Here is a 10,855-nt window from a genome sequence, read left to right as displayed (position 1 = left end):
TCGAGCCGCCCATCTGTGAGTACCGCGAGCACGAGTATGAACTCAGCAAGTCTGTGTCTGAGGACATCCATTCTTATCATATTGATAAGGAGGAAGTCATGCCCAAAGAATCCTACTTCGTCCCGCGACGCAGCAGCGACAGTCGCGTGGCGGAGGTGGCGGAGCGGCGGACCCGGCGAGCCTCGCGCCGGAAGAGGAAGAAATCCCGCTGCGCCGCGACCATCACTGACGAGTCCCTGGTGGGGGAGTGTTACCCCGGAGGCTTGCTGTGTCCCGAGAACCAGGCGTCGCCGGGCACACAGCGCCTTGTCCACAGTGACGACGATGAGTCGGGCGTCCTGTCCTCCCCCGCCACGCCGCCGTTCTCGCCGGTAGTCAGTGTGGCGCATCGCGACTTGCGATGGTCGTCCACGACCTGCAGCAGCAGCAGCAGCGCGCTGGGCGAGCGTCACGTGGCCACGCTGGAGAAGCCCATGACATTGGTGTCGGAGACCACCCTGGAGCTGGGCCGCTCCCCGTCTGTGTCGCCCCCGCTGCCAGAGTGTGTAACAGGGCTTGGCCCCCCACTGGACCCTGCGGCACCCACCCGAGACGCGGCCTTCATCCACCGCCTGCTGACCCTCGTGAAGGAGGACGACTCGCAGAGCAGCGGCTCGGGCGGCCCGGCGCCTCCTGAAACTCGCCACAACATCCGCCGGCGAGGCGTGTACGTGCCCGCAGACACTGAGTCTGACACCGGCGTGACCTCGGAACCCGAACCCAGCAGGGGAGCCCGGATCACCCCTAGCCCTGACCCCCGCAGTGAGGGAGACATCCGCTGGCCCCGCAGGACTTCCCTAGCGACCTCCGTGCCAGAGAGGCGTCTTTGCCCCTTGCACGGCGCGTCCAGTCCCCGTCAGGCGAGTCTTGCCGCGGCGTCGCAGAGGCGGCGCCTCCGCCGAGCCTCTCTGCCAGTCCCCGTCCCTCAGGAACCCCGGCCGTCCTTCTTCCAGCGCCTCCGTCGGTCCCTCCGTCGGAGTAGGAACGTGGAGCCACTGATTGCGGAGTTACCCAGCCCTGCTGACGTACTTGGCACAGATGACGTGGTGCCCGCGGCTGCGTCCGAAGATCCGCTGCCCCCGCCAGGTGTCGCTTGCTCCTGTCCAGACCCCGTGGAAGAATTTAGACGGTTTCGTCCGCGCCTGGGGTCTGTGGTGACGGTGGGTAGCAGCGACGAGGACGACAAGCGGCCCCACCCTCCAACACCACAGGTAACACACTTCGCGCCGCCCACCTGCTCCTCGGCCTCTAATGGTCACCTTCTATCATGTTTATTTTCTGGTTTTTGCTTTTCTCTTTCCTCAACAGTAATTATCTGCCGCCGCATCGCCGCCGCCTTGCCTCATTCCCCACACGGCACCGCCAGGCTGGCGGCGAGCACCGGGCGCCTCTTGGCTTCCTGGCTGCACCAGGCAGGGAAAATTACAGGTCACCGCGACGTGCCGTGGCTGGGAGTTGCGGCGCCCTGGGAGAGGCAGCGCCCAGGGAGAAGCGCTGCAACGCCCACCTCACCGAGGCTTCCGAGACCTCCCGGCGGCATTATCGTGTTTTTAATCGATGAGTGTGTTATTATCGCGGGTAATTATGGCCCCGCGCCAGCTCTGATTCACGCCGCCACGCCCCGCCACGCACACGCCCTGCCACGAGACTGGCCGCCGTGAAAATCTTGGGCTGCTCCTCGCGTTGCCTTGCCCTAGTGATGGCCCGCGGAGCCCATCCAGCGGCCTCCCCACGTGGCCGCCGTATTGCTGTGTGTGTGTGTGTGTGTGTGTGTGTGTGTGTGTGTGTGTGTGTGTGTGTGTGTGTGTGTGTGTGTGTAATTCACCACCACGGTCGCCTGCTGGCCACCCAGCCAGTCTTCCCCATTACGGAGCGAGCTCGGAGCTCATGGACCGATCTTCGGGTAGGACTGAGACCACATCAACACACAACACACACCGGGAAAGCGAGGCCACAACCCCTCGAGTTACATCCCGTACCTATTTACTGCTAGATGAACAGGGGCCACACATTAAGAGACTTGCCCATTTGCCTTGCCGCTTTCCGGGACTCGAACCCGGCCCTCTCGGTATGTGTGTGTGTGTGTGTGTGTGTGTGTGTGTGTGTGTGTGTGTGTGTGTGTGTGTGTGTGTGTTTCATTGTTTGATCTGCTGCAGTCTCTGACGAGACAGCCAGACGTTACCCTACGGAACGAGCTCAGAGCTCATTATTTCCGATCTTCGGATAGGCCTGAGACCAGGCACACACCACACACCGGGACAACAAGGTCACAACTCCTCGATTTACATTCCGTACCTACTCACTGCTAGGTGAACAGGGGCTACACGTGAAAGGAGACACACCCAAATACTCCACCCGGCCGGAGATTCGAACCCCGGTCCTCTGGCTTATGAAGCCATCACTCTAACCACTGAGCTACCGTGTGTGTGTGTGTGTGTGTGTGTGTGTGTGTGTGTGTGTGTGTGTGTGTGTGTGTGTGTGTGTGTGTGTGCGTGCGCGCGCGCGGGCGCACCATCTCAGTGGTTACATCGCTGTCCTGGCGTGCCGCTGCCTCTCTCCATCCCTGCTACGCCCTCCATCTTGTGGACATCCGCCACAGGTGCACACAGGTGACCTTGAAAGGGAGCCACGTGCCCCGCAACACCTGGGCCAACCTCCCCAGCCTAGCCCTTCCCCCTCATCCGCATCACGCCCTCACCCTCTCATACCCGCCCGTCGCCCATCACGCCGTCCCATTTCCGCGACACACTTACCCTTTCGTACCTTCTTCTTTCCCTCATCCCCCTCATCCCTCTCCCCTTTCCCCTCTTCCCTCTCCTCTCTTCCCTCTTCCTTTTTCTCTCTTCCTTCACATCATGCCAGCAGACATTACTCCAAGAAACCAGTGGAAGTGTGACTCTCTCTCTCTCTCTCTCTCTCTCTCTCTCTCTCTCTCTCTCTCTCTCTCTCTCTCTCTCTCTCTCTCTCTCTCTCTCTCTCTCTCTCTCTCTCTCTCTCTCTCTCAGTGGGTTACGCCCTTAGCCGGTGACGTCACGTTAACATGTGAGAGAGAGAGAGAGAGAGAGAGAGAGAGAGAGAGAGAGAGGTATTCGTAGTGGTGCCCTTGAATCAGTCAGTGTTTGAGTGTGTCCAGCTGTGAGTAAATTAATCAGTTACGCGTCAGTCAAACCGGTCATTCAGTCACACTTTTCATTGAATTGTTAGCCAGTCAATCAGAGGGACAGACAGGCGCGCACACATTGTCAGTCAGTCAGTCAGTCAGTTAATCAATCGAGCACAAACAACAGACCCTCAAGGAAACTCAGCTATTTAACCAGTTAGTTCATTCGTTCATTCAGTCAGTAAGTAAGTCAGTCAGTCATTCTGTCAGTCAGTCAGTCAGTCAGTTAGTCAGTCAATCAAGCAGCAAATTAGCTACTCTCTCTCTCTCTCTCTCTCTCTCTCTCTCTCTCTCTCTCTCTCTCTCTCTCTCTCTCTCTCTCTCTCTCTCTCTCTCTCTCTCTTGCAAACATTTTCTCCTCCGTAAATTTAATACACGACCAATAATGATATTTTCTGATCGTCGAGAGAGAGAGAGAGAGAGAGAGAGAGAGAGAGAGAGAGAGAGAGGTGGAGATACTTCTGCGTTTCCTCCTCCATATAATTCTGACAGTGACTCGTAAGATGCTCTCAGATTAAACATATACACTGAAATTATGTTGCCCTTTGAGTCTCGATCCTGAAGAAGGCGATGACGGAATGTGTGTATGTGTGTATGTGTACGTATGTATATGTATGTATGTATGTGTACGTATGTTAATTATCATCTTCTATGTAAAGTATTTGTGTGTGTGTGTGTGTGTGTGTGTGTGTGTGTGTGTGGTTGTAGTAGTAGTAGTAGAAGTAGTAGTAGTAGTAGTAGTAGTAGTAGTAGAAGTAGAAGTAGAAGTAGTTGTAGTAGTGCCAATAAAAGTAGTAGTAGTAGTAACAGTAGTAGTAGTAGTAGTAGTAGTAGCAGCAGTAGTAATAGTAGTATTAGATGAAGTAGTAGTAGTGGTAGTAGTTATAGTAAAAATAGCAGCAGCAGCAGCAGCAGTAGTAGTAGTAGTAGTAGTAGTAGTAGTAGTAGTAGTAGTAGTAGTAGTAGTCCAGAGAGAGAGAGAGAGAGAGAGAGAGAGAGAGAGAGCAAGGACAAGAATAAGGAGTGTAAATAAGAGTAATAGAGCTGTCTTTTTTTTTCTCGCCTCTTTTTCTTCTTCCTCTTCTATTTCCATTATTTCATTTGTCACTTCCATCTTGTTGTCTTTTTCCCTTGTTGTTTTTTTCGCGCGCGCGTGTGTGTGTGTGTGTGTGTGTTTGCAATTAGGAAAAATGTGTACAGTTACTTCAGTGTCATGTGAGAGAGAGAGAGAGAGAGAGAGAGAGAGAGAGAGAGAGAGAGAGAGAGAGAGAGAGAGTGGGTGGGTGTACGTGCGTGTTTGTGTGTGTGCATGTACGTGTGCGTGTGCGTGCATGTAGGTGGTGTAGGCGGGAGCACAAACACACGAGACCTAACCTTATTAACGAGAGAGAGAGAGAGAGAGAGAGAGAGAGAGAGAGAGAGAGAGAGAGAGAGAGAGAGCGAGCTTCAAAGACACCCAAAAGCAGTGGTGTGTCCCCTGCTGTGACTTCTGCAGGAGACGTGTGTGGCACCTGCTGTCCTCTATCACGTGGTTAGGGCGTGAGTTACGACAAAGAGAGAGAGAGAGAGAGAGAGAGAGAGAGATGTGTGGTAGGGGGTTGGAATATGGGTATGATGATAGGTTCAAAGAGAGAGAGAGAGAGAGAGAGAGAGAGAGAGAGAGAGAGAGAGAGAGAGAGAGAGAGAGACCAACATTACCTCTCTCTCTCTCTCTCTCTCTCTCTCTCTTTCTCGCGTCACATGAAGAATAATTAGAGTGTTACTCCCTCAAGCACGTCTCCCGTTTTTTGTTGTTGCCTTGACACGTTTTCCTGCTCGGCCACACTCCTTCACCATCCCTCGTTTTCTTTACCTTCCGTTTTCCTTACTTTCTCTTATGGGTGTCTCAATTAAATGTGTTCTACTTGTGGGTTTTAAAGATTTTGTGACTGGTTTTTGGCTTTTTTCGCTTTATGTATTGTGATTTTTTTGTTTCTTTTGTTTTTCTATTTTTTTCCTTTATCTTTTTCTGTTTCTCTCTTCAGTTTTGTCTTTTTTGTTTGTATTTTTTCTTGTTTGTCTTACTTTTTTTTTATATTTTCTTTACTTTCCTCTTTTTTTATTGTTATTATTTCATTCATCACTTTTTTTCTTCCTTTTTAATTATTTTCTTTCTTGCTTCATTATTAGTCTCTTCATCATCTGGTATTATTATTTTTTTTACCTTTTTTTTATTTTTCTTATCTATTCATTCCTGTGTTACCATCTTTTTCCTCGTCTTGATTAGTTTACTCGTAGTTTAATTTCTTGTAATGTTTTCCTTCTTTTCCAATTTATCTATACATTTTATTTATTTATTCATTATTCCTCACTCCTTTTCACGTTTTTTTTTTTTCCTGCTGATTCACGTGTTTATAAGAAGGATTTTACATGTTATCCGATGTTTTCCTTCTTTTCATATTTATCTATTGCAAATCCTGGCTCTGTTCACCTCTTTACATTTTATTTATTTATTTATTTTTATTTCTCATTCCTTTTCACGGTTTCTGTCTTCTGGTTCACGTGTTTACGAAAATGATTTTATATGTTATCCGATGTTTTCCTTCTCGGCTTACTTACCTATTGCGAATCCTGGTTCTGTTCACATCTCTAGTTTTATTTATTTATTTTGTATTGGTCATTCCTTTCCATACGGTTTTTTTTTTTTTTCAAGTTGCTTCACGTGTTTATAGGAAGGATTTTACATGTTATTCGATGTTTTTTTTTTTTTTTTTAACCATTGCGAGTCTTGGGTCTATTCACATCTTTACATTTTATTTATTCATTTATTTTGTATTCCTCATTCCTTTTCATATTTTTTTTTCTGCTGATTCAGGTGTTTACAGGAAAGATTTACATTCTATCCGATTAAAGAAAGATGAAAAGAAGATAAACATGCATAAAAACCAGATTTGGCTTTCAAGTTTTTTTTTTTTTTTTTTTTATCTAAGTTTGTTTTTTCATCTTTAACTTCCATCATAAAAATTTCAAGACGCGAGGAGAAGCAGAGAAATGAATATATGAGAATGAATATAAAAGTTAACGCCACTCTCACAAAAGTCGTCGTGATTATGCAAATCATGAACACTTGAAGGAAGCGTCCGGTCTGGTTTATGTGATTGCGTTGCCTCAGCTTCCTTAACCCTTTCAGTACCACGACGCGTTTTCATATCCATTCTGCTTACTATTTGGTGACTATACAGCTTCAGAAACTTATGTGGGGGATTAGAATAGTGAAGACTCTGGCCATTAATCATCAATCTTCTGACCTCCATAGACTCTTCCTAATGTCATTACAATCGTCTAATCGTATATAAACACTCGTGGTAAAAATTCATCCCAGTACTGTAGGGATTAGAATAGTGAATACTGTGAGCATTAATCTGACCTCCATAGGCCACGGTCTTCAATATTTTTATCCACCACATAAGTTTCTAAAGCTGTATAAAATCACCAAATAGTAACCAGAATGAACCAGTAACCAGTTTTCACTATTCTACTCACACTAGTTTCTGAAGCTGTATAAAATCACCAAATAGTAACCAGAATGGATATGGAAACGTGTTGTTGTACAGAAGGGGTTGAATCAAAATCTAACACGTAAGAAACGGATAAAAAAGAAACATGCATTTAACTATCAGGAATTTTTGATAATTAAGATCAAACTCGTGGACAAGAGGGAGGAAAACAGAAAAGAATGTGGCGAGAAATGAATGCAATTGGCTTCCTGTAAAATGTTCCTGTCACTCGCTTTTATTTTCTTCATTCATTAGCAGGAGAGATTAAACCCAAAGCTGTTTTTACTCTCCTTTCATCTTTGCTTCCTCCTCCAAGAGTGTCACGCTACTTCCCTTGTTGTTGTTGTTGTTGTTGTTGTTGTTCATGTTCTTGTCTCACTTTTTTTTTTTTTTCTTTTCCTGTTTCTTTTCTTTTTGTTTTTGTTCTTCTTCTTCTTCATGTTGTTGTTGTTGTTGTTGTTGTTGTTTTTTTTCTTTTTCTTCTTGTTCTTTTTTTACTTTGTTTTATTTTCACTGTCGTTTTCTAAGTTGGTAATTCAGTTTCACATTTATTGTTCAAACATTTCAATTTATACTTTTATCATTGTTTTCGTCGTCTTTGCTTTCGATTAATTTATCTTCGTGTCCTTCAGATTAAAGGGAGACGTGACTTATGCATCTTTATATTATCATCTTCCTTAGTGTTTTGACCATTGACAGTGTGCGTTGCGTTATCTCGGCCATCATCTCTCGTAACTTATGATGCAACAATGTCTTATCTGGCGCAGCTTCAGGTTAAAGAGAGACACATCTGCATCTTTAGTATTTTCGTTCCTTTCAACTTTTGATGCGAATTTTTGCTCATCTTCGCTTTTTTAGGTTTTATAAAAGACTCACGTGTATCTTCCCTGTCTTTATGATATTGTTTTTGTTCTCAGTTCAGCTTTTGACTAAATATTATCGTGTTGCTTTCCATATATGACCATATTAGCGTTTTTTCCTTCTTATTTTTGTATATTTAACGGTAAAATAATGCGTTTTTATCATCCCTATATTCGTGTGTACCTTCCTCATCCTTGTATTATTGTTCTTACCTTCGTTCCTTTAAAATTTCTAACGTAAAAGCGTCACATTATAGTTAAGTGCAAATCAACATGCACTGCTTCTTTTTACATTCGTATCTTCAAAGCTCAGAAAAATAACCGTATCATTGCTCTGTTTTCTTCACCATGCCTTTAACTATCCAAAGACTCCAAGCACAACCATTCAATTAGTATTTACCGTCGCAGCTGCGCCTCTTTGCCTTCAGTGCGCGCCCGGCTGTGGTGCAGGACGGTCGCGTGCTGGGGGCGTGGTGCCGCTCGCTGGTTTATGTTGGATGCGGTTCATGGTTCGTCACGGGGCGTCCAGGTGGCGAGGAGAGAAATGTGGCAGAACCCTGAGGAGGTGGAGGAGGAGAAGAACGAGCAGAATGAGGAGAGGAAAGGGTGAAACAGCTGTGCATATTTGAAAGACACGGAGATAATAATCCTTGTGTTGACCTTAGAGAGAGAGAGAGAGAGAGAGAGAGAGAGAGAGAGAGAGAGAGAGAGAGAGAGAGAGAAAAGTTAAGAGTATATTTAGAAAACTTCATTTACCTTTGCAAAGCTGAGGCGAATTCTTCCTGCTTTTTATAGCCTCGCCTGTAGCATTGTTGGAAGGTGGAGGTGATGATGGTGGAGGAGGAGGAGGAGGAGGAGGAGGAGGAGGAGGAGGAGGAGGAGGAGGTGGATGTTTGGCTGGGAGAAAGAGAGAGAGAGAGAGAAAGAAAGAGGGAGAGAATATCAAAGCAGTCTCTTCGTCTTCCTCCGTGAATCGCTAAGGTTTAATTCTGGCAGACAGGAACATAAAAGAGGCCCTTCTTGGCAGATGTACACCCCCCTCCCCACCCCACATCCCTTCCCTTCCCTCACCCCCCTCCCCTGTGTCCACACCCCATACACTGAGCAAACACCTTCATCCCGCCGCGACCTGACGTCATGTATGGCGATCGTGACCAACCCACAGTACACTCACCCTAAAAAAAGAAGGTTTAAAAAGACGCAGAGTCAGTGCCAAGGCTGTGACGTCACTGGTGCCTGGCGAGCTGCCTGACTGGCCCCCCCGAGCGTGCCCAAGGGGGTGCCGCCCTCGCCTGGCACCCCCGGGACTCACACCTGTGCCACCCCATCCTCCCATGACCCCCGGCTCCCCAGTCTTCTCTCGCCAGGTGGGTAGGGGAAGGAGAGGAAAAATCGCGCCTCACGTTCACGGCGGCTGATGAAGACAAAGCGAAGCGTAGAAGTGGTGGAATGAGGAAGGATCGTAAGGAATATAGTAGGGAGAGAAGTGAACCCGCGCCGCGTGAGGTCTGGTGCTGTGCGGTGCAGTGCGGTGCGGTGTGATGCGGTGCGGTGCAGTGCGGTGTAGAGTAGAGGAGCAGCGCACGTGAGCCAGGTGAAGAACGAGGCAAAGAAACACCTCAAAGCGTGGAGCAAGGCACAGACGTCACCACTTTTCCCAGAACCAGAGACTTTTACACACACACACACACACACGCCCGGTAGCTCAGTGGTTAGACCGGGGTTCGATTCTCCGGCCGGGTGGAGATATTTGGGTGTGTCTCCTTTCACGTGTAGCCCCTATTCACCTAGCAGTGAGTAGGTACGGGATGTAAATCGAGGAGTTGTAACCTTGTTGTCCCGGTGTGTGGTGTGGGCCTGGTCTCAGGCCTATCCGAAGATCGGAAATAATGAGCTCTGAGCTCGTTCCGTAGGGTAACGTCTGGCTGTCTCGTCAGAGACTGCAGCAGATCAAACAGTGAAACACACACACACACACACACACACACACACACACACACACACACACACACACACACACGGCCGTCCCAAGTGTTAGCTCAGCGTAGGTGGGCAAGGCAGTGAGCAGCAGCAAAGTGTGTGTTGACGCGGCACCAACACTGAGGCGATGTTTGGATGACACACACTAATCCTTGTTAACTAAGCACATTTGTGAGGATAAGTGTCCCTCAGCCTCACGTTCCGCAGCTTAAAGAACACCACCCTCATTCTGACCCAAACTTTACTACTACATGACCTTTTACACTCTTACGCTCTCCCTCCTGGACCTCCCCCCGCCTTCTTATCTTCCCGCCTCTCTCCCACATGCAAGGGACGATGAAACTCTTTACTATATGATTGTCTCTTAAGCTCTCCCGTCCCTCTCTTCCTCCCTCTGCCCGCTCCTCCTCCCCGACATCATGCAAGGAGCGGGAGGACTCATAACAACCTATCATTACCCACGTCACTCCTCTGTAGACCCCCGGAGACCCACAGCCAGGTGGAAGAAGTGCCTCTGTGGGCATGAAGAGGGAGAACTAATGTAATTTATTCATTAAAGTCGGTTTTTTTGCTGCGTGTGATTTATTCGATGGCGTGCGCCCGGGTCCTGTGGCGACAGTGACAGCGGCAGAGGCACAGAGGACCCGGGAGTCTGAGGGCGCGGCGATGCGGGCGTATGAGGGAAGACAAGTGGAGGAGCATGGGAAAAACAACAGTTGGCTGCCGCGTTGAAATATCACCGTAGGAGTAAAAGAAAACCCGTGTCACTGTAATGGGCGGGAAGATTAGATAATAATGGTTCTGCACCGCACTTAATTACCACGTCAAAGGTACCGAAGGGCTTCTGCAGGAGGCTGTACTGCGTCAGGAGGCCTTCACTTCAGTTGGGGGACGCTTGGGGTACTCAGGACACGCTCAGAATCCCCGCCAGTTGAGGTTAACAAGATGGATTGAACGTTTTGTCTCAGCAGCCTGGCATTAGGGAGTGATGGAGGGGGGGTGGTGGTGGTGGTGATGGTAGTGGTGGTGGTGTTGGTGGTGCTCGTGTTTACCTCGCCTTGTTTATTTGTTCCGGGCATGTTTGGTGGTAACTTGAGGGAGAGGGAGGGAGAGAAGGAGGGGAGAGAGGGAGAGGGTGGTGTTAACTTATTAGTAGTGTTAGTGTTGTACCTGAGTGTGCAGTTCCTCGGCCAACGATCCTCAGCGTGGCAAGGTGAGTATGGAATGTGGAGTGTTGACGTCTGTGTAGTGCGGAGGTATTGAGTCATGGTGGTGGTGGT

General features: G+C 48.3%; 1 protein-coding gene across 6 annotated transcripts in view; it reads left to right on the top strand.

The window, feature by feature from the left end:
* Positions 1 to 10,855, top strand: part of LOC123506875 (adenomatous polyposis coli protein-like) — a 367,568-nt gene that overhangs the window by 301,157 nt on the left and 55,556 nt on the right. The window contains exon 2 of one of the 6 annotated variants that reach the window (XM_045259240.1): positions 1 to 1,250. This exon is cut by the window's left edge and continues 1,536 nt beyond it. The exons of the other annotated variants lie outside the window; for them this stretch is intronic. Within the exon in view, the coding sequence (XP_045115175.1) occupies positions 1 to 1,250 (1,250 nt within the window). The remainder of the gene's footprint in view (positions 1,251 to 10,855) is intronic. 6 annotated transcript variants of the gene reach the window in all.

Source organism: Portunus trituberculatus, chromosome 21 (assembly GCF_017591435.1).
Source record: "Portunus trituberculatus isolate SZX2019 chromosome 21, ASM1759143v1, whole genome shotgun sequence".
Classification (NCBI taxonomy): Eukaryota; Metazoa; Arthropoda; class Malacostraca; order Decapoda; family Portunidae; genus Portunus; species Portunus trituberculatus.
This window is presented reverse-complemented; position numbering and strand designations above follow the sequence as displayed.